This window comes from Balaenoptera acutorostrata, chromosome 20 (genome assembly GCF_949987535.1).
Source record: "Balaenoptera acutorostrata chromosome 20, mBalAcu1.1, whole genome shotgun sequence".
NCBI lineage: Eukaryota > Metazoa > Chordata > Mammalia > Artiodactyla > Balaenopteridae > Balaenoptera > Balaenoptera acutorostrata.
Window position 1 is genome coordinate 42,890,279 of NC_080083.1, and position 27,361 is coordinate 42,917,639.

Genomic DNA, 27,361 nt, shown 5'->3' on the forward strand with positions numbered 1-27,361 from the left:
ATTGTGCTCTCAGGTTCTGGAACTCTCTCCTGTCCCTGTCCTCCTTCCTTCCCCACCCCTCCCCCAAGGCATCACTCAGGCTGAAGACCACCTCACATCTTCCGCAACCAACCAGGAGCAGGACGTGACCGCCAACACCACGTAAGACTTTTGATTCACTCTAGCTCCTGCTGCCCACTTCCGGTGCTCAGTCTGGCATCTCTGCGGCATCCATCTACCTTCTTCCGCAGCTTGGCACTTGGCTCCCGAGACACTGAGTTCGAGGAAACCAAGTCAGAGGAGGCAGAAGGGAGAAGTAAAGCTGATGGGTTTTCATTCTGGCCCAGATGTGCAGGGCCCTCCTGCCCTCTGGACTGAGTCACTCATCTTCTGTGATGAGGAGCGAGCCCCGTGAAAGAAGCACCTTCTGGATGTCCAACAGAACTCACTTATGGCTCCTTCACACCCTCTCCCATCTGCGGCCTTTTGGTCATGCAAACCTTAAGCCTGGAAACGTCCATTCCGGTTAGGGTTTTTGTTCTAAAAAGAGTGGCACCCACCCACGTAACCCCAGCCTCTTGGGACACTCCCCGTCCCCCCCAGCCCCGGACCCGTTCCCCGTCCCCCCACCTCACCCGCGACCCGCCTCCCCCCCGCCTTCACCCACCCCGGCGGAAGCGACGCCTGCGCAGTGGGGCGGCGGGGCGGTCGTTGTGCCCACGCCGCCAACCGGCCGGCGAGCGCCATGGCGGAGGAGGTGAGGCGGGAGGAGGAGACCGGCGTGAGGCGGGCCCCGAACCCCCGGGCGCTCCGAGACCCCCACCGGGCCGCCTGGGCCTCGCCGTGCTACTGCGGCCCGTAGGCGCCCAGGCCCGGCCGGAGCCCCCGCTCGTCCCCCGCGCCCCCGGCCCGGCCTCGCCGGCCTCCCCTTGGGCCCAGCGCGGTGCCGGGGTCAGCGGTTCTCTCGGGTCTCGGGACAGGTGAGCACCCTGATGAAGGCCACGGTTCTGATGCGGCAGCCCGGGCGGGTGCAGGAGATCGTGGGCGCCCTCCGCAAGGGCGGGGGAGACCGCTTACAGGTACCGCGGGGGGGCTGGGGATGTGGCCTGCCCAGTGCGCCTTCCCGCTTTGCTGCGGACACCTGCAAGCATGCCTTCATCCCCTAGAAATGGCCAGGTGCCCGAGGGCAAGACTGTTTTGCCTTGGGGGAGAGTCCACCTGCCCAGAAACCTAGATTTCAAATTTCTCAGTAAGGTCGTGCTGGAGACAGAAAGCACCCCACACCAGGCCTCCGGGTCTTGTTGTCCTCACTGGCCGAGGTTGGTGGGCTCCCCAAGAAGGCGCAGATGTGTAGATGGGCCAAAAGGTGGGGGCATCTTAGGAAGGACCAGGGCATTGAGATGGGTGCTATTGAAAGAGTGGAAGGGGTCCTGATTCTGCAGTCCCCACCCCCATCCTCAGAGAGGCTGGGTCTTCTCTGGGTTAGCACAGGTACTAACTAGGATTAGTTCTTCCTTCAGCGCTTCCTAACTCCCCCAAGGCTTTGCCCGTAGACTGGCACTGAGCTGTTTGGACTTCCATAATCATCCTCCCTGGCTGGCACAGGGCCACCCTGGAAGGAGCCTGTCTAGGCTTCATCTCTCTTTTGCATTTTAGGTCATTTCTGATTTTGACATGACCTTGAGCAGGTTTGCATATAATGGAAAGCGATGCCCTTCTTCTTACAGTAAGTCACATACTAGCTTGCTTTATTGGGCTTGACAGGATGATGGCTTCTAAGGGGCAAGTAAAAGGAGTTCTGTGTTTTTGCAGATATTCTGGATAACAGCAAGATCATCAGTGAGGAGTGCCGGGAAGAGGTGGGTTACTCCCTTCTTTGCTCAGAAATGGCTATCATGTACGACTTCCAGTGGTTCTTGGTTAGGACCAAAGATTCCAGGGTTGAGACCTTAGAAGATTAATTTTTAAAAAAAATTGGTGTTATGCTCAGGTGGACCTAGTTTTAATACACTGAGACAGCTTTTCCTTATTGGCCAAGACATGTGATGATGGATGGTTGGAATATGCTTACTGCTATCTGTAGAACTTAATAGGAGACTTCGATGTTTGTTGTTTAACCCTCCCACAACTCTGAGAGGTGGATAGAATCATTACTGTCTCCATTTAGCAGATGGGAAAACAGAGGCTTGGAGAGGTTTGAGCAACTTACCCAAGGTCATACAGCAAGATGCAGAGCTTGGTTTTCCCATAGATCTGATTCTGTTCCCGAACTCTTTCCACTATATTATGCTCTTTCCTTGATAGTATAAATGTTCTTGGTAAGGCAGCAGGTACCAAGAAAGACTTCTGAATTAATGTCTATGTATGAAACTCCCGTTTCCATAAGATGCATACAGATATTGTAAAGCGATCCCTGTAGCCTTGGAGTTCATTTTACTTTGCTCCGTGTTCTTCCCATCAGTGTCCTCTTTGCCAGAGCAGAGCTGTGCTAGCCCCTCGTTTCTCTGCAGGTTGCTGAGCTCTTTCTGCTAAATAGCTATATCATTTAGTTCCACTTGATTATGAAGTTCACCAAATTGGTTACTAAGTGGTCTGTTGGTCTGCCATATTGGTCAGATCTTCTAATACTCTGTCATGATTACTGGTTATTAAGATGGACAGTGGGGCTTCCCTGGTGGCGCAGTGGTTGAGAATCTGCCTGCCAATGCAGGGGACACGGGTTCGAGCCCTGGTCTGGGAAGATCCCACATGCCGCGGAGCGACTGGGCCCGTGAGCCACAACTACTGAGCCTGCGCGTCTGGAGCCTGTGCTCCGCAACAAGAGAGGCCGCAATAGTGAGAGGCCCGCGCACCGCGATGAAGAGCGGCCCCCACTTGCCGCAACTAGAGAAAGCCCTAGCACAGGAACGAAGACCCAACACAGCCATAAACAAAAATTAATTAATTAATTAATTAATTTAAAAAAAAGATGGACAGTGAATTATAGATAGCTCTTCTGTTTCTACACTTGTCTCTCTGGTGATGCCACTTGCAGCTTAAGGTAGATTCTGGCTCCACCACTGATTGCCTTCGGCAGATCACTTTTTTTGGTTCCTCACATCCCTGATCATAGCAGCTTCCAGAGAGCTACGTCCACAAATAAGACAATAGGTTTGGATGCTCTCTCTAGGGTAAAGAAGCTAGAGAACATTAAGATTTGTGGCTTTGATGGGTTCCTGAAGAAATTAATAAAGCAAAATTTATGTAAGAAATCTTTTTTCTTTTTAAAAATTTATATCCTGGGGGCTTCCCTGGTGGCGCAGTGGTTGAGAATCTGCCTGCCAATGCAGGGGACACGGGTTCGAGCCCTGGTCTGGGAGGATCCCACATGCCGCGGAGCAACTAGGCACTTGAGCCACAGCTACTGAGCCTGTGCATCTGGAGCCTGTGCTCCGCAACAAGAGAGGCCGCGATAGTGAGAGGCCTGCGCACCGCGGTGAAGAGTGGCCCCCACTTGCTGCAACTAGAGAAAGCCCTCGCACAGAAACGAAGACCCAACACAGCCAAAAATGAAATTAAAAAAAAAAAAATTTATATTCTGTTGAATTCTGTTACACTTTCAGAAAAATGTTCTCACTCAAGAAAACATTGAGAATCTTAACACATTTTAGGAGCTTTCTGTCTTTGTCAGTCTTTGTATTTAACCCTCTTTTGGACTGATGGTCAGGGACTCCATTTGATCTCATAATATTCCGAGACCATGCACGTATTAAAATTAAAATTTTTTACTTAGTCAATTCTCATTTTTATTGGGCCCTGTTACTGCCTGAGCCCGTGTGACACATGATCCCTGAGGCAGCCTCCCTAGATTGTGGAAGGTCCTGGCATGTGGAAGGTGACCTTAGCCAGAGGAGGTGCACAGAGATGCTCCCTGTGAGGTTGTCCACCTGACGTTGGCAGAGCGATGGAGTTATCCCCTAACGTGCTGTGTCCCAGGCTCCAGTCTTCTAGTTCACTTGAATGATTTTTGCCAGATCTGTGTAAATTACCCTGCTTTTAAAGATCTGAATGCAATTAACTTGCAAACGAAAGAAGCAATCTTGATGAAAGCATGAGTGTGCTATTCTAGTTTTCTTTCTTTTTCTGACATACGTTAAAATGAATCCCAAACCACTAAAATGAAAAGTGTTTTTATCCATGTACCCCCCCCACCAAAGTTATCTTGCCTACCACCTGAGAAAATGTACCACATTTTGGGAAATACAGCGTTAAATCCATTCTTACTGATTAAGCGGGAGTGCAGAGGGATGGCCAGCTCTGCAGCTCCAGTCACTCCCTGACGTGAAGTTGCATCTTCTAGGTGACTTTTTTCTCATGCTGGACTGTAGGACTCTGCTGGGGAAAACTTGATGTGGACTAAACGGCTTTTCTCTTCATTTGGATGTCACAGCTCAAAGCGCTCCTCCACCACTATTACCCAATTGAGATTGACCCACACCGGACCATCAAAGAGAAGTTACCTGACATGGTGGAATGGTAAGTGATGGTGGTGGTGAAACGCCCCTGGCCCTCACGATGCTTGGTCTGGACGGGGGCGTAGTTTTCCTGAGCTTTGGTCAGATGCAGGCTCCTTTACCTTACTGAATGCTTAACTGAAGACCACAAGCCCAGCTGCTAGAACAAATTGTCCAGATACAGCCAGGCTACGTGTGGCTACTGCTAGAGTAGAGGGCTCACCAAGTATCCTTGGAATGAGTTAGAAGCCCCTTAGTTTGGGGCAATAAGTGCTTTGGGGCAATAACCCTCCTAAGGAAACCAGTATCACTGGGCAAAGCCCCAGTTCTCCAGAGAGCGGGGTCACAGAGGAAGGGATTCAGAAGAGCTTTGACATCAGCAGCAACTTGCCCAGCTCTTGTGTTGCTGCTGTGTTGCGGTCTCACCCTCTTCCTTTAGGGACAAGCAGGGTCCTTCAGGAAATGGCTCTGGGGAAAAGGATGAGGCCTCCGCTGTCAGTACTTCAGAGGGGACTCGGCCCTGAGATGGGAAAGGTCACTTTACTTAGTGGTTTGAATTTGGGGTTTCGTGGGGTGTCTGTTTCCAGGTGGACCAAAGCGCATGAGCTCCTGTGCCAGCAGAAGATTCAGAAGTTTCAGATAGCCCAGGTAGTGAGAGAGTCCAACGCAATGCTTAGGTGAGCTGCCTGCTCTGGAAAATGTTTCTGCCAGACTGTTTGGAATGGGTTTGCTCACAAAAGAGAGGCTGGGAAGGATCGAAGAGGAGTCAGTTGCTGGGAGAGTCAGAAGCGATCTAGCACCATGAGTAGCTGACGTGCAGAAGGTTCCTCTCTGGACACAGCCAGAGAATTTTCTATCCTTGGGTGTGTCCTAGGATGCGGTCTGCCTGCTGGTAGTGGATGTGGTATGAATATGACCAGGGCTCCATCTCCTAGGACAAACAGCGTCTAGCTCATTTTTCCCAATGATAAAAAGACTTTTGGGGTCCCCATGGTGACTGGTGTTCTTTATCCAGACATGGGAGTTGACTGACCTAGGACCCTTGATCATCCGTGGCCTTCACAGTGCAGCTGTCTTCTGGAGCGTTCTTTACTGGAGGAGGGATGAGGGCACGTAGAGGAAGGAGTCAGCACGGCTGCCTTCCCTCAAGGATTGTGTGTCCTGATTGGGGAGAGAGGCTAGCTCGTGGAAAGCCAGGAGAGTAGACATGTGCAGACCCAGTAAGTGCCTGGGTGGGTTGGAGGTGTTCCCCAGTGAAGCTGCCTCAGGATAGCTGCCTGGTTGTATTTTGCTCAGGCAAAATAATCCAGAAACAAACAAACAAACAAAAAATGTGGTTATGTGGTGTATATGAAGTTCAGGGACAGGGAGATCAAATCAATGGTGATGTGAAGTCAAAATGGGGGCGATGGCATCGACTGGGAAGGGACATGAGGGAATCTTGACCTGGTTAGTAACTACATGTGTGTGAACGTATGTAAATATTAACTGAGCTGAACACTTAAGATTAGTGCACTTTAATAATTTACTCTATGTATTTTATACCTCAATTTAAAATGTTTTTAAAAAAATGTTAAAGATGTAACCCAAATAGAAAGTAAAGAACAGTTGCAGAGGCAATGCCATTTCAGAACCATTCATGTCACTTCAGGGATGGATACAAGACGTTCTTCAACACCCTCTCCCAGAACAGCGTTCCCCTTTTCATCTTCTCCGCGGGTGTTGGGGATATCCTGGAAGAAATCATGCGCCAGAGGAAAGTGTTCCACCCAAACATCCACATCGTCTCTAACTACATGGAGTTTGATGAAGATGTGAGCTGGGGCCGGAAGAGGGGTGGGGACCGCCAGCCGGGGTGCTTCACCCTAAATGTTAACCTTGATGGGAGAGGTGGGAGGGAAGACATGCAGGCTTCTTTGCCCTCAGCAGTTATTTATTTATTAGTGCCAGCTAAAGAGTCGCTTTTGAAGGACCCACTCTTGGGTGTTTGGCTGACAGTTGACTCTGCCAGGGAGGACCGGGTTTAGGGCTCAGCCAGGCCCCGTGTCACTGTCATGGCTCGTGTGCCATCCTAGGTACTCAAGGGCTTGGACTTGGACTTGTTTTTCTTGAGCCAGAGGTGGGCTGCTCTGACTCACCCGTGTTCTGACTTCTTCCCCTTAAAACCAAGGCTGGAATTTTCATCCCTGTGACCTGTGGTTAGGGTGTGGCCCACAGCTGAGGTTAGCGCACGTGTAGCCAGGCAGTGCTTGTATCACGGGCTTCATGCTTTCACCAGAGTAGGTGATGAGCGATATTTGATGATCCCTGTTAGTTTAAACCAGGGGTTGTAAACTTTTTCTGTAAAAGACCAGGTAGTAAGTATCTCGGGCTTTGTGGGCTATATGATCTGTGTCACAACTACTCTGTCACACAAAAAAGCACCCATAGACAAGATGTAAACAAATGGGCCTGGCTGTGTTCCAGCAAAGCAATTTACAAAAATAGGCCAAATCTAGTCCACGGGCCCTAGCTTGCTGAGCCCTGTTGGATCACAATGAAGTTTTGGCATTATCTGTGGCTTTCAGGATTCCCTTTCCTCTGTGGCAGAGACAGTGGAACACTGGTCCTGAATGGGTCCCTGTAGCCCTTCTGTCTGTCTCTTGTCTTGATTATTTAGGGCTTCCTGAAGGGATTCAAGGGCCAGCTCATACACACCTACAACAAGAACAGCTCCGTGTGCGAGAACTCTGGTTACTTCGAGCAGCTTCAGGGCAAAACCAACATCCTCCTGCTGGGAGACTCCATGGGGGACCTCACTATGGCTGATGGGGTTCCTGGCGTGGAGAACATTCTCAAGATTGGCTTCCTAAATGACAAGGTAGGTAGGAGACCCGGGTTCTTCATGCTGGCTTCTCCTTCATTCCTGTTAACGAGTGCTTATTGAACACCTTCTGTGGGCTAGACGCTGTGTGAAGTATGAGAGGCACAGAGGTCAGACACAAACCATAGTCTCATAGGAAACAAAAGAAATACCCAGTGGTTACAGCTGTGCACGAAGCACACAGTGTGACCCAGAGGTCAGAGCACGTCATCAGAGCCCACACTTACCGAGTGCTCACTGTGTGCCGCGCACATTAACCCAGTTAATCTGTACAGTCATACTCTGAGGTAGTGACTATTATACCCAGTTTACAAATGAGGAAACTGAGGCAAGGGGCTTAAGTAACTTGCCCAAGGTGGCATAGTTTAGAAAGTGGTTGGGCTGATTACCAGTCCTCCTAAATCATACCAGTAGGGCATGATTGAGATGGGAGATGTTGGTATTCAGGATGTGGGTTTATAATTTAGAGAAGGAAAGCATAGGAACAGACCAGAGGTTGACAGGGGTGAAAACATAAGGTCACAGAGGGGCACAGTATGGCATCAGGCTAGAAGGCCTCCAGTCTCACCCTCGGCCAGCAGGTGCTGAAGCCTTGTGAAGATTCAATCCAGATAGATTAGAGGTAACATCTGATACTTTTTGTTTCTAATCGTTGTGACGGTCCTTTTGGCACTGACCCAAGGGTTAATTGTGGCAGCCTGCATCCGTGGCCATCTGTGTCTCCAAAGGGCAGGTCCCGGTAACCTTGAACTCCTCCTGGGGAGTCGCAGCTTGAATGCCCTCTTCCCCAGCCCCAGGTGCGCAACAGTGGGCAACGCGGAGGGCAGGGCGCTGGGGGACTCTCGTTCTCTGCTCCCCGGGCAGGTGGAGGAGCGGCGGGAGCGCTACATGGACTCGTATGACATCGTGCTGGAGAAGGATGAGACGCTGGACGTGGTCAACGGGCTGCTGCAGCACATCCTGCCGCAGAGGGACTGGATGGAGATACAGGGCTCCTGAGGGCGGGCCGGGGTCAGGCCCTGCGGGCTGTGACGAGGAGGGGCTTCACCCGAAGGCCACTCTGCTCTGAGCACTGCTCCTCCCCGTGCTGCAGAGAGGAGTCCGGGCGGCTGGGAGCTGCTGGCCCACGCCCCTCCCTCCCCCGTTCCCTGGCTTCGTGGTTTGTGTTCTCCGGAGCCTTGAGGGACCCCTGCCAGCCCGGAGGGCAGCAAAAGCCATTCTAGATGAACTGTGGACCTACACAGTGTTAGCACTTTAGGAATCATTTGGTCCAGGGAATCTTTTTTCCAGTATTTTTTAACATGGGAAGCTGCTCTTCAAACAAATCTAATATGTGAAACAGATCAAAATAAAAAAAGGAAAAGACAGAGCTGTTCCGATTGGGGTGGGGGCGGGGCAGAGCCTGTACCTCCTGGTTCTGGAGGCGCAGGAACTTCCGAGAAGCTGCTAGAGCTAGCTCCACAGAACACAGTTTGAAAACCCCTGAATTAGCCCAGGAGACTCTGAGCACAGCGAGCACAGCCTAGTGTGTCTGCGGGCATCACGGTGGGCAGGCAGGGGTGGAAGGGGGTGTTTCTGACCTGGAATGGTTTGACTTGATTCTCATGCAGCCGTTAACCTTGAAATTCAGCTGGGATCAGCTGAATGTGGCCGGCCCTGTATGCAGAGCCCCCTCTTTATGGGTCCCTAAAGTGATCCATATGAGTGTGGATTTTCACTGGTGCCCTTGGCTCCTGTCCCTCCTCCTCCTCCACGGCCACTGAAGTGGATGACTTAAGGGCGGTTGAGTCGGGACCTGAAGGGAGCAGGTGCTCAGGTAGTCAGGTTCATTCCCTCGTCCGCCTGCCTGGTGGCTGGTAAGTTGTGTTTGTCTGCAGCTCAGCAGAGAAAGTGACGGGAGTGTTGACTGAGGGCCAGCTGTGTGCACCCAGGTGCTGCAGGTGCCGTTTCATCCTCACAGGATGCAGGAGGTGCACACCTCATCCTGCAGGAGGTATGGGTCCACTTAGAAAGGACCAGTCCTTTGCCCAAAGGCCAGAGCTGGGAGCTCGAGCTGGGGTTGCAGTGTTTCCGCCAGAGCCAGCCTTCTCTTCTGCGTCGCGCTGCCTCCACACGGACTTAGTTCAGGCTGCCCTGTTAGGCTTGCGGGAGGGTGGTTATCATCTGAGGCTGTCACCTCTGTCAACCCCGAGGTGCTTTCTGTGCTTTGGGACCAGGGGGTATCAGTCACTGGCGACCATGGGGAGCAGCTCCGTCTCTCGGGGGATCTTGGGCAAGAGCTCGGTGCTTGTGGGGGCAGTTTGGGGTGTGAGTCCAGTCAGTTATTTTCTCTCCCAAGCATCCCCCCCACCCCGCCCCCTTGGATGGCTTGGGTCATCTCTGTCGCACTGGCCAGAGTCCAGCCAGGCAGGTGAGGGCAGATGGCCTGATGAGTGGCTGAAGCAACTCCTTCAAGACACCAGAGGTTTGAACTCAATTACCTTTCTTTCTGGCAGGAGGGAGAAGCACCAGGCAGGTGGTAACAGCTGGCGGCCAGGAGCAGGGAGAGGTGGGAACATCGTGGTATTATTAGAAACGATCTATGTGAAAGGGGAATCTGACCTTTGTGGTTTAATTTAACCCTTGAGCTTTGCATGTTGTGTTTGAGTTCAGCGAACTTGTTTTTCCATTCAGCTGGGACCCTTAGGAGATCAGGATCATGTCTCCAGGCCTCCCCTGCAGGCCTCTCTCTGTGGACACTTACCCCCCAGCCTCCCTCCATGGTGAGGGCCCCAGCTGGGCCTCAGGGAGGCAGGAGGCTGAGACCTAGGGACACAGGGTCTTGAGCTGAAGGGCCATGGAGATGGCCTGCTTTGCTCCCCTTCCTCCCAACACTTGGGTCTAAGCTCCCCGCCCCCAACCAAGAAAGACCACATCCCAAGGACTCTGGTTTCAGATGTGTTTTATTTGGCACAAAGGAGAAGGGGGTATGACACCAGTTTAGCCTTTTGAGTGTGCAGAGCTCTGCCCACCCCCCTTCTCACCCCTCAATAATGAGCTCAGCCCCGAACCAAGGATTTCATAGCCCTAAGATCCATCCAAGTAGGTTTCCTCATACCACCCCCCTTCATTTTTCTCTTGTTCTTTGGTCCCTAGAGAAGGCAGCCTTCTTTAAGGATAAAAGGTGACACAAAGCCCAGCCCTGAAGTGCAGCACCCTAGGGGCACTTCAGCCACCACTGGACGGCAGCAAGGAGGCATGGGACAGGTGAAGGGAACCGGACAGGTAAGCTAGGGCTGCCCCCCCGGAACCGTCCCCTTCCCTAGGAACCAGCCAGAGCCGAGGGAGGAAAGCTGGGGGTTCATGTTCCTGGGGAGCTGCCAGGACAGAGGAATGGGGGCTGTGGGCAGCTGGGGGCGGGGCAGGTTGAGCATGGTGATGAAAAGTACAGGTAAAGGGGAAATAAGGAAATGATGAGCTTGGCCTTGCTCAGTGGCTGGTGACACGGAGGGGAGGTCTGAGCAAGGGGCCAGCAATGACCCCAGCCAACCCCCAAACTCCACCAATCCCCAGATTGGCTTTGTAATTCCAAAACTTTTAAGGAAGGGGTTTGGGGTTGGGAGAGAAAAACCGAATAGAGATCTGTGCTGTGGATTTTACTCTCGGGCAGTGGGAAAACCAGAGTTGTCCCCTCTGACCACTTTCTAGAAGCTTCCAGACCTCATCCCAGCAGAGGGGAGGGCGACTGTTGGGAAGTCAGCCCCACTGCCCACTGTCCCCTTAGACGTGGACCTTTGCATTTGGGCCCAGGCCTCTGCCCTTCAGAGCTCCTCATGGACCCGCTCCTGGTCTTCGTCCGACTTCAGCTTGAGTTCCTCGGCGGTGATGTTGCCATCCTGGTTGCGATCCTGATTCTGAAACATGTCTCCTATGGTTTTCTCAGGGTCCTGGCCAGGCAGGAGGCGTCCTTTGCCCTCACTGACTTGAGCCTTGATGAAGGTGGAGAACTACGGCGAGGAGAGCCAAGGGGAGGGGGAGAGAGCGTCCTGCCTGAGCAGCTGTGCTCACCTTGGGATGGGCCCCCAGGCGGAGGCCTTCCAGTGAGGACTGAGGAGGGGAGCTGGTGCTGCGTCCTGAGGGGGGCGGGGGCGGAGGGCGTGCCCAGGGTCAGGCAGCCATGGGGGAATGGGCTGCATGTGCCAGAGGCAAAGGCGGGGATGAGGGGCTTAAGGCACACTGACCCGCAGAGGGGCAGGAACATGGGTGCAGACAGGATGGTGGACACACGCTGTTCTCGTTAGATGCCACCGTGCAAGGTGGCTTCTGCCGGGTGACAGCGTGGGAGGGATTACTAGAAGAAGCGAACTCCTCACCCACCTCCTCCGGGGGGACCTCGCCATCCTTGTTGAGGTCCATGTCTTCAAACAGGTTGGCAGGAGGGTCTTCGTGCCACACAAACAGGTAGCCTGTGGGCAGCCCATCCTCCCGGGACACCAGCTCCACCTCAAACAGGAGCACAGCACTTCCAGGGACCCCCCGGGCTGGAGGGAGGGGAGGAGGAGAGAAGGGAAGGGTCTGGGCCTGGCTTCACTGCCCGCCCAGTGCGCTCCCAGCCTACAGGCCTCAGCTCCTGCCTTGGGGGCTGGAGAGGGGGGCATGGAATGGGAAGCATCCGGAAGGCTTCACTCACTCCTCCCACCAGCCGTCAAGGCTCCAGGTGGCAGGGGCAGAGGGGAGGAGGAAAGCCATCAGGCCAGTCTCTGCTCCTCACCTCCACTCTCTCCATGTGCCAGGTGCGGGGGGACCACAAGCTGCCGCCTCTCTCCCACACACATGCCCTGCAGGCCCGTGTCCAGGCCTTCGATCACCTTGTGGGCACCCAGAGTCGCCTCCTGAGGGGCCCCGTAGTCATGGCTGGGAGGAGAGCAGATTCCCAGGTCAGCGTTCATCCTGGTCCCCGGCAGGCCCAGCTCCCGAGTCACCCCTGGTGCCGCCCCACAGGGCAGGGTGCAGGGGCCCAGCAGTGCAGAGACAGGATCAATCCCCTTATCTCGCCACTGCCCTGCAGCGTGGCCGGGGGCTCATCTCTCCCTGCTCGCTTCCCTCCACTGAGTGGAACTAGCAGCTCCCCCTACTGCTTACTTCACCCTCCCTCTGCCTGTGGAGTTAAGAATTTCAGCTTAGATGGGAGCTTAGGGAGGAAGGAAGCGTCAGGGGTGCTGCTAGGAGGACTCCCCATGCCTGGGCCCACCCACCTACCCAGCCCTGGCCCTGCCCCGGACCCACGAGGAGAAGAGCTTGGTGCCATCCAGCAGAGAGCAGTTGTAGTGGTAGCGAACAAAGTCCCCAAGCTTGGCCGTCTCGTTGCAGGTCTCCGGGGGCCGGGACAGGGTCTTGACTTCCACAGGATCTGCAGGGTTGTGGAAGTCGATGATGTGGACGTCGAAGATCAGCACGGCAGAGCCAGGGATCTTGTCTCCTGGGGCCAGAATGGGGGGCGTGGATCAGCTGGAGTCTAGGAGGGGCTGCTCTAGGTCTCCATGGAGGCCCCAGACCTTCCCCATCCTGGGGTTTTAAACAAGGATGGGATGGGATGTTTGTCCACATAGTCAACTCTTGTAATATACTCTGTGGTGGTGAGGAGGCAGGGGAGGGGAGGGGCACGCCAGCTGGAAAGCCTTTTACATATGTATCTTGCAACCTCCCAATAACTTACCCTGCTGATCGATGTGATTAGTCTCATTTTACAGGTGAGCACACAAAGGCTTCCAGCAAAGCTGGGACTCAAATCCCGGTCTCTTTGCTTCCCAGGGCTATGCTGTTTCTGTTCTTCCATAACCACCCTCCCTCCCCAAGCTCAGGAGTCGGCTGCCCTTCTCCAGTGTGGAAGGGGAGAAGTGGGGGACCGCCCCCTGGAGAAAAGGATGGAGTCCTTGTGGCAGGAGTTGGGTGGGGGACCAGTTTTTTTGATGAGAGGGGCAGAGCAATGGCTGGAATCCACCCCCTTCGCCCCCGCTCATCAGGGGGAAGGTCAGGAGGAACTGAGGTGTTGGCTTGGGGAACAGGGAGCAAGCCTACCAGTCCCGTTCTCCCCGTAGGCGAGGTGGGGGGGGATGGTGATTCTCCGGCGCTCCCCCATGCACGAGCCCTGCAGCCCCTGGTCCATCCCTGGGACGACATAGCCCTGCCCCACATAGGTATTGTAGGTGCGGTTTCGGGAGTAGCTGCAATACGAGGGCGGGGAGGTGGGCAAGGGAGTCACAGTGGCCCCGCCCTTCCCCCAGCACAGAGCCGCCCCCAGTCCCCACCGCCATCCTCAGGACCCCCCCGGACCTGGAGTCAAAGAGGGTGCCGTCCATCAGGGAGCCGTTGTAGTGGTAACGCATGAAGTCCCCAGCCACGGCTCTCCGGACGCAGCCAGGTGGCAGCTCCAGTGTCTCCAGCTGGACCGTGTCCTTTGGGTTGTGGACGTCAATCAGTAGGACATGGAAGACCAGGGAGGCCTGCGGGGGGATCACAGTCCCTGGGGAAGGGATAGGCTTGAACCATACACGTGGAGAGCAAAGCAGGGCTTCTTCTCCACTCAGGAAGGCCTATGTGAGCACCGTGCAAAAAGGTACTAACCCTGCTTTCCAGAGCCTTTGACGCCCATCAGCAGCCCTGCTTCTTCCCCTGTGAGGCCTGAGCTGAGCTTTCCCCAGGGCCACCACCAGCCCATATGAGCCTTTGTGTGAATCAGAACAAAGCATCTTAGTTCCCCAACCAGGGATTGAACCCGGGCCCCAGCAGTGATAGTGCCGAGTCCTAACCACCCAAGCACCCCTTCTTAGTGAGGTGATCACCAAGGGTTAGATTTCATCACTACTTGCCTCCCTGGCCGGGTGTCCTTGTGCAGTACTCAACCTGAACAACTGTATGTGGCAGCCCACTTCTAGAGAATCCCCAAGTCCCTGCTTGCCCTCACCATAGCCTTTCTCGCCATAGGCCAGGAATGGAGGGATGACGATCTTCCTTCTCTCTCCAGGACACATGCCCAGCAGCCCCTGGTCCATGCCCTTGATCAGCCAGCCAGAGCCCACGTAGGTGTCGTAAGTGCCACCTCTATTGTAGCTGCAGAGAATGAGGTAGGGGTGAGGCTGCTGTTGGTGGGAGAGGCAGGAAGGCCCCCGATTCCCCGCTGCATGCCACAGCCCCTGGCGCCCCAGGGCTCCTTCCAGCCCTTACCTGGTGTCGAAGGCAGTGCCATCCAGCAGCGTGCCATTGTAGTGGTAGCGGACGAAGTCGCTGTCCTGGACCATGCGGGGGCAGTGGGGCGGGCGCAGCAAAGTGCTCACCTGCACGGTGTCCGCCTTGTTCCACACATCAAGCAGGACCACATCAAAGTAGAGGGTGGCATCCGGGGGAATAAGCCCCGCTGTGTTTGGTGCAGCCCCCAGGGTGGGGGGTGGAGTGGAGGTCTGAGCATCCTGCTTGGCCTCCCCCTCCACCACCCTTAGTTCCCCTTCTCCCAGGTCAAGCTAGGATCCTACCCAGGGCCCTATTATTGCCCTTCCTCCCGCCCCAGCGGCAGGAGACAGAAAAGTCTAGTCCCAGACCTGCCTCGCTATTCATTCTGCGCATGCATTGTGACCTTGGAAAGCTGCTCTCCCTCTCTGAGCTTCAGTTTTCTTGTCCTGGGCCCTCGCTTCTGCCTCCTGGTCTCCTCCACCCCCATGCCTGGGCCCCAGCTCTCCTCACCCACGCCGATGCTGCCGTAGCCAAGGTGCGGAGGCACAATGAGGCGTCGCCGCTCATTGACGCACATGCCCATGAGGCCTCGGTCCATGCCGGTGATGAGGCGCCCCACGCCCACCACGATGGCCACCAAGGTGTGGCGGTCATAGCTGGGGAGGGAGGGGACAGATGGGATACAGTGGCCTCTGCCCATGGTTGCATACATGCACAGGTGCACACAAGTGCACACACACACACAATCCCCCTCCCTACACAAAGGTGTAGATCCACAGGCTTCTCAACGTTTCAGGCCTCCCTCCTAGGTGGGCCGTGACTCCCACCTTAATAGGATGGGCTGTTACAAAAGGAAGCCCTCCAGGAGGCCAGGGGCTTTTATCTGCCCTGGGATGGGGGGATGGTGACAGCAGTCCTGTCTGTTCCTGCTATGTGCAGACCGGGGCGGGAGCGGGGGGCGGGGAGACCAGTTATCCAGCACTTAAATGATAAGGCCGACGAAATGCTTGGCATTTTGCATTCATTATCTTTTTAAAAATATTTATTTATTTGGCTGCGCCGCATCTTTAGTTGTGGCACTTGGGATCTTCGTTGCGGCACGCGGGATCTTTTAGTTGCGGCATGTGGAATCTAGTTCCCTGACCAGGGATCGAACCCGGGCCCCCTGCATTGGGAGCACGGAGCCTTAACCATTGGACCACCAGGGAAGTCCCTGCATTCATTATCTTATTTAATTCTCTCCCCTGTGAGGTGGGCATTATTATTATTATTATTATTTGCTGCACCATGCAGCTTGTGAGATCTTAGTTCCCCCACCAGGGATCACAGCCAGGCCACAGCAGTGAAAGCGCTGAGTCCTAACCACTGGACCACCAGGGAATTCCCGAAATGGGCATTATTGATTTCATTTTTCTTACGAGAAAAATTGAGACTTGAGAGACCAAATGACTTGCCCAAGGTCACACAGCTAATGTTTGGTCTGTTGAACTCCAAAGCCCACGTTTGGGCCACGGCACCATCAATTCACAGAGGAAAGGAAGGGGAAGCAGAACTGGCTGGGGATAGGGATTGGTTTTCAATTTTGAAAAAGCCTACTCTAAAATTGCCACGGCTTTTACTTGTTTTTAGTTACAGTTTTAAGTTTTCAGAAGTTAAGGAAAGATGGGAGATTATTATTTTGATGGAAGGTGTCATGAGTTGTAAAAGTTTTCCAAGCTCAGCACCGCTTGGACCCAACCTGGATCCAAGAGTCCCCATCAGGATCCCCGATAGGGAGGTCATTCCCCAACTCCCAAGCCCTCCTCCACTCCTTGGTGGCCACAGGCTCACAGCTGTACTCCTGGCTACTGTCTATGCCTCATTTTGCCCACTGAGCTGGTTGTATGGCCTGCTTCCTCCACAGCGCCGTTGTGAGAGCCCAAGCATGGCAAGAAGCTTCTACCAGTTAAACACTACCAAAGTTCTCCCCAGAGTCAAGGCTAATGTGTACTGAACCTGCTTGCAGACTGTAAGGTACTGTGTGAAGTTCACTTTCATTCATCATCTTGAGTCTTACCATCAGCCTTAGGAAGTAGGGACGCAGTTTTTCAGACTGTTTTTTAGTCTCCTTTTTTTCAGATGAAGAAAGTAAAGCTTAAAGAGGCAAAACTCCTTGTCCATGATCACAGCCTGGGTTTGAATCCAGGGTCTTGGTCTCAGGAGTTCGTGTTCTTACCCAATAAACTGCCTGCCTCCAGAGCCACTAATTTCTATAGGCCGACTTGTGTGTTTTGGGGAAGGGTCTAAGAGGGACTGACTTCTTGGGTGTGGGGTGGGGGCTTGTGTGTGTGACCTGGACCCAAGGTTTAACTAAGGCTGGCCTGGCGTACGGCCCTGCCCCCACCAAGAAAAATGAACTTGCCAGAGCAGACGGAAAGCTTGGACACAGAAGAGGAGCCCATCTCTCAAACCCCAAGGCTGGCAAGATGGGCGGCAGCACTGACCTGGTTGAGCTAAGATGGAGGGAGATGAGGGTGAGGGATCACGGGGAGAGGGAGGCATGAAAACCCTCGGAGGAGCCCAGGGTGGCATGTGTGACTGTGTGACATGTAGGCAGACAGGGTCCCTACACCAAGCTATGCCCTGCACTCCCTGATCCATCCTGCTGTCTTAGAATGCCCACCTGCTTTACCCAACTGGCTGCTAAAAAAACCCCTCCCCCTCCCCCAAAAGCTCTACTTACTTTTTCTCTAAACACAAAGGCACTGAAACCTGTGGCTGGAACCAGAAAGGGAGTCAGGGTGGATGGAAAGGTAGAGGGTGCTGGGCTGAGACCACTGGAGGATTCACATGCAACAGGGACCATGCCCTTCCCCCCAACTCTGTGGACCAGAAAACCCCCTCTATGTCTTTAAATAAAGCGCTGGTAAGTAAATAGAGTAGTTCACTTTGATTCTCAAGCACTCTGAGAGACAGAGGGAGTTTGTGTGAAAGAAATTGGGGTCTTCTGAGAGGCGAAGGTTTGGTTTGAAATTGAGGGCAGGGATGTCTGGGGAGATGGACGTCTAGGAGTCCCCCCACCCAGGGTGCTGTGTGTGAGGTTAGGGGATCACGGTGTGAGTAGGGAGCATGCAGACACAGCTTAAAAGCAGCAACAAGGGAACCCCAGGACTGAGAGAGCTTGGTCCCGGGCTCCGGGAAGGGAAATGGTGAGTCTGGGGGCACTCAAGCCATTACCTCGAGTCAAACTTCTTGCCGTCCTCGAAAGTACCGTTGTAGTGGTAGCGCACAAAATCCCCCATCTGCACTTCCCGGGGACAGGCCCTGGGGATGTGGTACCTCTCGATGACCACATCTTCCAGGGGGCTCCCGGCCGGGCTGGCGCGGCTCAGCCCCCTCCCCACGGCCTGCAGCAGCAGCAGCAGCAGCGATTGCAGCAGGGGGAGCCGGAGGACGGTGTGGCTGGGGCGCCCCGCGCGGAACATGGTGCCTGGAGCTGGGACGGCCGGCTGTGAGGGCGAGCGAGAGAGCCGCCGCCGCCAGACTCCTTCCCCCAACTCCTCCCAGAGCTGGCTCCCCCTCTTCCTGTCCTCCATCCCCACCCCCGCCCTGGCTGGTCCACGTGGAATGGGGGCTGGGGAGGCTGAGCTGGCGGGGCGGGGGGGTGTGTGGGGGGGAAGGGGTGTGGAATAAGAGGAGGAGGGCCAGGCTGATAGCTTTAGAGTACAAGGAAAGCACCACAAAGCCCTCCAGATTTACCCCCACCCCCACCCTGGGGCTGAGAGACCTGGGAGGGGTAGGGAAGTTCCGGAAAGTTGGGAAAGTCGGAGCCGACTTATAAAAAAAAAAAAGTTCAGAGTTTTTTTCTGGAGCCCCCCGGGTCCTAAAGCCAGACTGAGGCAGCCCTTGTTTCTTTGGCTGGCAGCGCCAAACTAGGTCTCTCCAGTGGCTGGTGAGGCTCCAAAATCGGAGGGGTATCTCAGTGCTCCCTCCCACCCCTTCTGCCCCAGGGACGGCCTCTCCAGGGACGGGCTGCTTTGTCCTGCAAAAGCTGGACTGCCAGAGGACTTTCTGACGTGGGGATGGAGATCGAGTGGGAGGTGGTTGAGAGTGGAGGATGTGCAGGGTAAAACCGGGGGTGTGCCTCCCCGTCGCGGGCTGGGGGGACACTTGGAGGAACCTCTTCGGGGCTGGGAGTGGGGAGTAAGCAGAAGGACCGCTCTGATGGAAGGAAGAGCAGATTCCAGGGCTTGGGTAAAGTAGCGTGAGGTGGCACTTCCCTCAATTTCTCTATATTAAGGTCCCGGGGGCGGGGGGGGGGACTGTCTTTGTGTGGGAGGGGCTTTCTGGGCTCCGCATCCCTGCGGGAATTGTTCCTCCACCCTCTCACCATCTGCCAAGGGGAGGACCCCCAAGGGCAGGAGGTCGGGGACTCAGGATAGTGTTGGCTCTCTGAAAAGAGTGGAGACACAGCCCTCGGCCCCTCGGGGGATCTGACTCAAACCACGACCCCGCCTCGCTGCCCCCGGTGCCAGGCGCTAAGACCCAGCGGGCGCGCCGGCCAGTCCCGGGCCCCTGAGCCCGCCAGCCTGCCCGGCAGCTGGGCCGGGACGCCTGCTCGCGGAGGGGAGAGACAGCGGCGCGGAGGGGGCTATGGCTCGGGCGGCGTGGGGGCTGCTGTGGCTGGTGCTGGGCAGCGCCGGGGCGCAGTACGAGAAGTACAGCTTCCGGGGCTTCCCGCCCGAGGACCTGATGCCCCTGGCCGCGGCCTACGGGCACGCGCTGGAGCAGTACGAGGGCGAGAGCTGGCGCGAGAGCGCGCGCTACCTCGAGGCCGCGCTGCGGCTGCACCGGCTGCTGCGGGACAGCGAGGCCTTCTGCCACGCCAACTGCAGCGGCCCCGCGCCGCCCGCCGCCGCGCCCCCCGGGCCCGCTACCCCCGGCCCCGACGGCGGCGGCGGCGACGAGTGGGCCCGCGAGCTGCGACTCTTCGGCCACGTCCTGGAGCGCGCCGCCTGCCTGCGGCGCTGCAAGCGTTCGCTGCCCGCCTTCCAGGTGCCCTACCCGCCGCGCCAGCTGCTGCGCGACTTCCAGAGCCGCCTGCCCTACCAGTACCTGCACTACGCGCAGTTCAAGGTGCGCGCCCAGGCGGCGGCGCCTCCCAGTCGGGTCGGGGGGAGCGCGGCTCCTCGCGTGTGCTCGGGGTTGCGGGCTCTGGCCCTGCTGACCGGCCCTGTCCCCACGCCGCAGGCGAACCGGCTGGAGAAAGCGGTGGCCGCGGCCTACACCTTCCTTCAGAGGAACCCGAAGCACGAGCTCACCGCCAAGTATCTCAACTACTATCGCGGGCTGCTGGACGCCGCCGACGAGCCCCTCACGGACTTGGAGGCCCAGCCCTATGAGGTGGGGTGCCAGGGTAGGGCCAGCCCTGACGCAACTCCCTGAGTCCCCCCATAGGGCCCGTGGGGGAGGGGAGGTGTGGGGGTCCCCTTGACCCCTCTGCCGCGTCCCCTCCCCCTAGGCCGTGTTCCTCCGGGCTGTGAAGCTCTACAACAGCGGAGATTTCCGTAGCAGCACGGAGGACATGGAGCGGGCCCTGGCCGAGTATATGGCCGTCTTTGCCCGGTGTCTGGCTGGCTGCGAGGGCGCCCACGAGCAGGTGGACTTCAAGGACTTCTATCCAGCCATAGCAGGTACCCACCCCGGTGGGCATCCCTTTCATCCACAGGGCCCTGCTTCCCAGAACTCCTAAGGCACCTTAACACAAATATTCATTCCATACACATTTATGGAGCGCCTACTAAGTGCTTGGGAGGCCGACAGGCATAAGGTGTTATCCCGACACTCAGACCCTTCAGTCGTCGTTGGCTGAGAGGGGCCAACAGAACACCTGCCACTGGGTGCAGAGGGCTGCAGTAGGGAGTGTCCAAGGTGCTGGGCATCGGTGCAGAGAGGAGGTGACATCCCAAAAAGGTCTGGGGAGGTTGGGTTCATGGGCCTTCCAGGCAGAGGGCAACGCAAGTGCAAAGTTGCTGAGGTGGGAAACGACCCAGCAGGTGTGTGCAGAAAGCAGTTTGTGGCCAGAAATCACACCTAGTCTGGGGATCCCTAAGGGCGGAGTCCCTCAGCAGGGGCAGAAGGGACTGTCCTGAGCTTCTCTCTTTGGGCTTCAGGCCCACCTCCAGGCCTCACCTGCCAACCTCCCAGTGTGCCCTGGTTTCCTCTGGCTTTGGGGCGGTGGGTGAGCTGTGGGGGTGATAAGTCAGCCCAGGCCACTGTAGGCTTCCGCAGCATCCCTTGTCCCTCGACTGTCTCATGGGATCATCAGGCAGAGCTGGGACTGGAAGTCATCGGCCGTCGTCCCCATCCGCGGGATGGAGCTGTTCAGTACAGAGGCACCCGAAGCACGAGCTCACCGCCAAGTATCTCAACTACTATTGCGGGCTGCTGGACGCCGCCGTGTCCAGCTCCTCACCGCTGCCACCCCCACCCCCAGATCTCTTTGCAGAATCCCTGCAGTGCAAGGTGGATTGTGAGGCCAACTTGACCCCCAACGTGGGCGGCTACTTTGTGGAGAAGTTCGTGGCCACCATGTATCACTACCTGCAGTTTGCCTACTACAAGTGTGAGCCTCCTGGTGGGCTTGGGGTGGGGGAGAGCACTGCACTGGGAGTGAAGCTGAGCCAGAATTGAGGACCCTTGGTGATGGGAGGGAAGGCTGGGGGTGGTGAGGCAGGTGAGAGGCTTGTGGCGGGGAACAGAGAGCAGCCTCAGGGGAGAATGCCAGGGCCTCTTGGGTAAATGACTAGATAGTCAACAACTGCACAGCACTTGATAGTTTACAAAGCCCTGCCACATCTGTTTATCTCACTTGATCCTCTCACAAGCAACCGGTAGCTGGCGTTACTGGACCCATTTTTCAGATGAGGAAACCGAGGCTCATAGAGGGTAAGGGACCATTAGTCACATGGCTAATAAAAAGTAGCACCAGGACTTAAGGCTCTCCTCACTTAAGGGGGATTCTGGCATCAGCCGGGGCTAAGATGGTCAATCTCCAGGGTTTCTGCAATGCGGAGATGCCAAGATTCAGACAGGCTGGAGTTGGAGAGGAGGAGCTGAAGACCAAGGGCCAGGAGACCCTTTGTGTTCTAGTTGGCAAACAGGTTGAGGGCTGGGCCACCAGCTTCTGATTCCCCAGTGCCATCATTCTCCAGCTGTGTGAGCTCAAGCAGTTTACCTGATCTCTCTGTGCCTCAGATGTCTTATCTGTAAAATGGGGGTGACAGTAACAGTGAAGCTTAAATGAGTTACATGGGGCATAGGGTAAGTGCCCAATACGTTCTAGCTTGTATTATTATTGGGTCGGGTGAGGTGCCCAACAGGTATTCTGGGAGGCAGCTGGGGAATCAGGGGCAATGGACTAAATTGGGAGATAGGGGTGGGTTAGTTGAGGGTTATCCCTGAAGGTGGGGAAGTGCCAGGGCCACTACTCACTCCTGTCCTGCCTACAGTGAACGACGTGCGCCATGCTGCCCGCAGTGCCGCCAGCTACATGCTCTTTGACCCCGAAGACAATGTCATGCAGCAAAACCTGGTGTATTATCGCTTCCACAGGGCTCGCTGGGGCCTGGAGGAGGAGGACTTCCAGCCCAGGGAGGTGGGCATCGCCGAGGCATTCTCAGGATATGTGATTTGATTTAAAAAAAAAACACACACACACAAAACAAACCTGGCTTCCTCCAAAGGCAGGGTGAGAAATAAAAAGAAAGAATTTGGGTTGTAGTTGGAGTCCTAGGTTCAAACCCACCAGCTGTGTGGTCCTGGGAACACTACTGGCCTTTTCTGAATCTGTTGCCTCACCTGCAAAATGGGGGTGGAACAGCCTACGTCTCCAGCACAGTGCCTGGCATGTGGGAGGTAAAAAGTATCTGTCCCTGCCTGCTCCCTTCCCCACTCTCACCATGCTCACTGCTGGCCTTTGCCCTTCTTCCCCAGGGACCCCATAACCTGGACCAACTGAGGATTGGAATTCTAGGAATTCTAGAACCCTGGAATTCTGGAATTCCAACCCTGGAATTCTAGGGCAAGACTGGCAAATATGGGGCACGTGGTGCCACTCCCCACTTCCTTGTCAGTGGCAGACATTGCGAATCGATTTAGGCACTCTTTCTCACTGAGCCCTCAGAATCCTTCTTAACCCGGCACTTCAGGCAGCTGTGATTTTTTCGATCAGCATGTGAACTGATACCTGTTCCCTGCTCCTCGAGCTGTAAAAGGGCCAGAGGGCCCAGATCCTATGAGCTCTGGCTCCTCCACCATCTGGCAGCAGGGCCTGGCTCACCTCACTTTCCTTCCCTCCTCCCAGGAGGCCATGCTCTACCACAACCAGACAGCTGAGCTTCGGGAGCTGCTGGAGTTTGCGCACATGTACCTGCAGTCAGATGACGAGGTAAGTGGCCCCTTGCCCTACTGGCTTGGGTGGTGATGGACACCCCTTGATCCTCTTCCTGGGGCCGCTGTGCCAAATCTCAGCCTCAGCTCGTGGCAGTCAGCCGTTGTGAGGCAGAGAGATTTCACCTGTCCCTTGCTTACACCTGCCCTCCTCTCCCCACCCCGTGTTCTCACACCCCCTTTCTCTACATGTCTGAATCTCGCTTCTCCTGGGCCCAGCTCTGGTGGCGCCTCCTCCAGAAGCCCTTGCTGTATGTCCTGGCTCTGTCTTCTGGGCTTGCAGTGCCTACTCTGACCGTCTGTGCCTCCCTGGACCGGAGTTATTTACAGCCCTCGTCTGTCTCACCCCGCCCCTTTCTCCAGCCAGTCTCCTAGAGGACTGGGCTCCAGGACAGGGACCAGGTTATTCCCAGCTCTCCCACAGCACCTGGCAAAGAGCTGGCCCTCAGAAACTGAGCTTGAATGAACCAGTGAGTGAATGAATGAACACAGGACGCCGGGAAGGAAGGACCACAGTGTGTTATTATATTGATTCTAAATGAGGGTTTGAGAGCCTGAATTCTCTGAGGCTTTGCTGCCCAGTGCTTATTTATCCATCCCGTGCATCGTTCATGCACCCATGCCCCCCCCTCATCAAACAGGGGGCCAGGTCTGCACAGTGAGCCCCCAGGCTTTGGTGCTTACCAGACTTGGCTCCACCATTTCCCAGTTGGATAGCCTCCAGGCAAGTGTTAGGTAACCCTCTAACTTCCATTTCTTCATCCATGGAATGGAGAGAATAATGGCCATCTTACACGGTTGAGGTGAGAATTCAATGAGATCTAGTATGTAAATCACTTAGTGTAGAGCTGGCACATAGTAGGTGCTCAGGGGGTGGTGGCCATTTTGATTACTGTTATTTGTTGCTTGCTGTTTGCCAGACACTGTGCTTGGGGCTGTGGTAAATTGATGAAAGGCACAGTCCCTCGCCCAATCAGCTCACCGTTAGTTCAGTGCAATGGGAGAAGTCAGCACGGGGCACTGGACGAGGCCTCCAGACCCAGCCAGGGTCATCAGCAAGGGCTGCATCCTGGAGCTGATGCCTGGTGTTGGAGGGATAAACAAAAGCTATCCAAGCACAGGGGAGTAAAGGTGTTCCCGGCCGGGAAGCAGCGTGAGCAGACAGCATTCATAGACTCGCAGTGTTGCCTGTGTATTTATGCTTAAAAGGTGGGCTGTGGAGAGGAAGAAGGTTACACCAGCCCTGAAGCTCTGCTATTGGAGCCCCATGCATCCGTTCACTGAGGGGGCAGTTTGGGAACAGGACTTAGGGAGAAACCCTCCAGTCACTCCTGTGTGAGGTCTTGAGTGTGACTGGGAAGGAGGGGTTTGGGACCGAGACGGGATGGGAGGGCCCCTTGGCCAGGAAGGGAGCCGATCTGGGTTTGTGCCTGCTGTGACCTGGTTTATCCTCCCATCCTGGGGCTGCTCTAGATGGAGCTGAAGGAGACAGAAGCGCCCACGGAGCCTGAGGAGCCCCCGTCTGATGCCGAGTTTGAAGGAGAGGGCGACTACGAGGAGAGCATCTATGCTGACTGGTGGCAGGAGCCAGACGCCAAGGGTGACGAGGCTGAGGCCGGTCAGTGACTTGAGTCCTGGTGGAGGGCGGGGATGCAGCCTGGGCTGGACGTTAGGGACAGGAGGATCCAAGCACTGGGCTGCAGGGGCTGTGGAGTAGCTGTGCTGGGTGCTGGCACCCCTCTTCTGGGGGCTTCCGGCCTGTTAGCAAAACCCCCGTCCCACCAGGTAGAGGGGTGGGGGTGACATCCTTCCTGGAGCAGGGACCAGCTGAGACCTGTTCCCGGGGACCCTCACTCCTGCCTGCACCACCTCCCCGAGGACAGCACCCGGAAACCTGTTGGGGATGGGAAGCTGACCCCAATGCTCTCCCCTTTCATTTTTCAGAGCCGGAGCCTGAACTAGCATAAGAAGAGGGCCCCCGGCACCCCTCCAGGGCTTGGGAATCCCGGGCCCAGTGGCACCACCCCCACCAGCCTGGGCAGCAACAACAACTATTTATTAAACATGTAAATGGACATAGCTGACCAGGCCCCATCCTGTCCCAACTGTGAGCCCTGCTCCCCAGACCCCTCTTGCCTCCTCTCTGGGTCTCTGGACCACCGGATGATGGTGCTGCAGCTGCTGACGGCCTGCCCTCCTCCCAGTGTCCTCCCCACCCAGTGGGGCAGTCTCCTGGAGGAGAAGATGCCAGCTCTTCCTAGTTGGGGACTCAGCCTGAATTGCAGGTACAGCAGAGGGGCAGCTGGCATCACGAAGAGCACTGGACCAGGAGTCCAGCTGTTCCTTGCACACTGGCAATTGGTGCTCAATAAACATTTCTTGTTGAATGAATCACAGCATTGGGGTCCAGACTCCCCTGGGCGGAGTGGTGAGGGTGCAGGTCCATCCCTCCCTCCCTCTGCACCCATCTCCCCTCATGAGTAAATGTGGAGACAGGTGAGGGGCCACAGTTCGCCCTCTGTGGACCCTGGGTGTTTGCGACCACGAGGAGCATCAGCCTGCCATTGCAATCTGCCGCTAGGGGGCGTGAGGATGCAGTTCTGCCTGAGTCCTGGCAAGATGGTGGTTTCAGATTTCTAAAGTGGTATGTCCTGTATTTTCCTAGTTCAGCATCGCTTCCCTCAGGGAATGTGGGGAGGGGGCCAAGGACACTTACTTCCGGTTTTTACTTTCCAAGCATTTACTGAGTCAGAGCAAACATGCCCTGCGCTGCCCTCTCTGCCCATTCTCCCATTCATTCCACAGCAGGGAACGGGCCCTCTGAGTGGCCAGAGGAACCCTAGGGATACGGCTTGATAACATGAGACTTTGTGGTGGCAGTGGGACTGCCAGACCGTCTTGCCCAATCTTGCATTGGCTCTGGGGGGCAGAGAATTTGGAGGTGGCTACCACCCACCCTGTGATTTCCCCCCCACTTCATGTTCCAGAGCAGGGAAGTAGGGGCAAAAGGGGTCTCTCTGGGGAGGGACACCGGGCTAGGGCCAGCCAGGTGACAGTTCTGGCCCACTGCCCACATTTCTGTTCTCCCAGCGGCAGGGTGGTGGAGGCCCTTTCTCCTCTTACTGGCAGGTGGAGCGGAAGCTGGTCAGCCCAGTTCTCACTGTCCACACCCCTGCCCAGATGTGCCAGCTGACGTGGCCTGGGCCCTATCCATCGCTGTGCCCAGGAGGACTCCGTGCCCCACCCCATGCCCTTCCCCTGGGCCTTGGTGAAGATGAGGAAAGGAAGGACAGAGTCGGAGTGTGGAGCACGGGCGGGGTCGAAGCTGGGGGCGCCGGTGACCTCACTCCTCCCTCTCTCCCGTAGGTGGGTATGCAGTGGCAGCGTCTCCAAAGAGCTCCCAGGTACCAGGGCGGCCCTGCCCCACCCCACCCCTCTCAAGCTGCTGTGTTGTCAGCTTCCACCGAGGCCCCGCCCCCTGTTTCTGGGAGGGGCTGCGCTCCGGGGCTGGCCCTCCGGAGGGTGGGGAGCGGGGACGTGCTCCAGCATGCCTGCGTGAGTAGGAGCTTTGGAATCTGGACCGCTGGGTTTGAGTCTGAAAGCGCCTGTGTGCGGGAGCGAGAAGGCCTATGTGCTTGGGTGTTGGTGTGGATGTGAGCGAGTGCCTGCGTGCACGTGTCTGAGAATGTCCGTGGCAGCGTCGTGGGCGACAGAGCGGGTTTGCGCATGCGTCCCTGAGGGTGCGCGCGTTCGTGACCCTAACCCTAGAATATGTGATTGTACCCAACGGTTATCTATTGGGCACCTACTATGAGCCGGGTACGCCGCAGGTGCTGGGCATACAATAGTGGGCAAAGCAAGCCAAGCACCCCCTGCCTTCCTGGAGCTTGCATTCCAGCGGGGAGACAGGCAATAAACAATAAATGTAATAATGAATGAGTTATCAGGCCATGTTACATAAGTGCGTTGGAAAAATAAAGCAGGGTGAGAGGATCGGGAGAACAGGGCGGGAATGGGGGTACGGTTTAAGAAGTGTGTTGATGTGTGTGTCCAAGTGTGCATCTGACGGTGGCGTCTGAGGGTGAGGGTGTGTGTGTGTGTGTGTGTGTGCACGCGTGTGTCCTGGGAACAGAAGGCCGCCCCTCTCTAGGTACTCACCCGCATCCCGGCGTTAGCCCAGGCCCTCCTCCCCTTCCAGTGGGTCTTACTCAGCTTCTCCATCGTTGGCAGCCGCCAGCCACTCCCACCTCTCTCTGATGCCAGCGTCTCCCCATTGCCCGGCCAGCTCCCCAAACCGGTGAGACCGAGTTCTAGCGAGTCCCAGCGTGGGCCCTCTGGGGCCGTCCAGCCCATTCTCCCAACCCCACCCAGCCCAGACGCCTTCACCTCC

The 27,361-nt window shown here is 56.1% G+C and overlaps 3 protein-coding genes across 6 annotated transcripts; 2 read left to right on the forward strand and 1 right to left on the reverse strand.

Moving 5' to 3' along the window:
• Nucleotides 1–677: 677 nt before the first annotated feature.
• Nucleotides 678–8,702, forward strand: NT5C3B (5'-nucleotidase, cytosolic IIIB). Of its 4 annotated transcripts, none has more exons than XM_057536976.1 (9): nt 678–736; nt 960–1,058; nt 1,636–1,705; nt 1,792–1,838; nt 4,409–4,494; nt 5,060–5,149; nt 6,124–6,286; nt 7,132–7,332; nt 8,127–8,702. In XM_057536976.1, the coding sequence occupies exons 1-9, from the start codon at nt 725–727 to the stop codon at nt 8,235–8,237; spliced, it is 879 nt and encodes a 292-aa protein (XP_057392959.1). In that variant the 5' UTR covers nt 678–724; the 3' UTR covers nt 8,238–8,702. The 4 variants fall into 4 exon arrangements, with proteins under 4 accessions (XP_057392959.1, XP_057392960.1, XP_057392961.1 ...); XM_057536974.1 differs by having other exon boundaries at nt 684–736; nt 8,200–8,702; XM_057536977.1 differs by lacking the exon at nt 5,060–5,149 and having other exon boundaries at nt 682–736; nt 8,200–8,702.
• A 1,557-nt stretch (nt 8,703–10,259) lies between these two features.
• On the reverse strand, nt 10,260–18,088 carry FKBP10 (FKBP prolyl isomerase 10). Its single transcript, XM_007177653.3, has 10 exons — nt 17,758–18,088; nt 15,052–15,197; nt 14,539–14,728; nt 14,279–14,424; nt 13,648–13,837; nt 13,393–13,538; nt 12,601–12,793; nt 12,086–12,228; nt 11,692–11,855; nt 10,260–11,321 (listed from the first exon to the last, which is right to left on the reverse strand). The coding sequence occupies exons 1-10, from the start codon at nt 18,003–18,005 to the stop codon at nt 11,136–11,138; spliced, it is 1,752 nt and encodes a 583-aa protein (XP_007177715.1). The 5' UTR covers nt 18,006–18,088; the 3' UTR covers nt 10,260–11,135.
• An 807-nt stretch (nt 18,089–18,895) lies between these two features.
• P3H4 (prolyl 3-hydroxylase family member 4 (inactive)) lies at nt 18,896–25,365 on the forward strand. Its single transcript, XM_007177833.2, has 8 exons — nt 18,896–19,656; nt 19,771–19,923; nt 20,042–20,213; nt 21,017–21,145; nt 22,032–22,177; nt 22,886–22,969; nt 24,445–24,589; nt 24,916–25,365. Exons 1-8 carry the CDS (start codon nt 19,174–19,176, stop codon nt 24,936–24,938), a joined length of 1,335 nt encoding a protein of 444 aa, XP_007177895.2. The 5' UTR covers nt 18,896–19,173; the 3' UTR covers nt 24,939–25,365.
• The last annotated feature ends 1,996 nt before the right edge of the window (nt 25,366–27,361 follow it).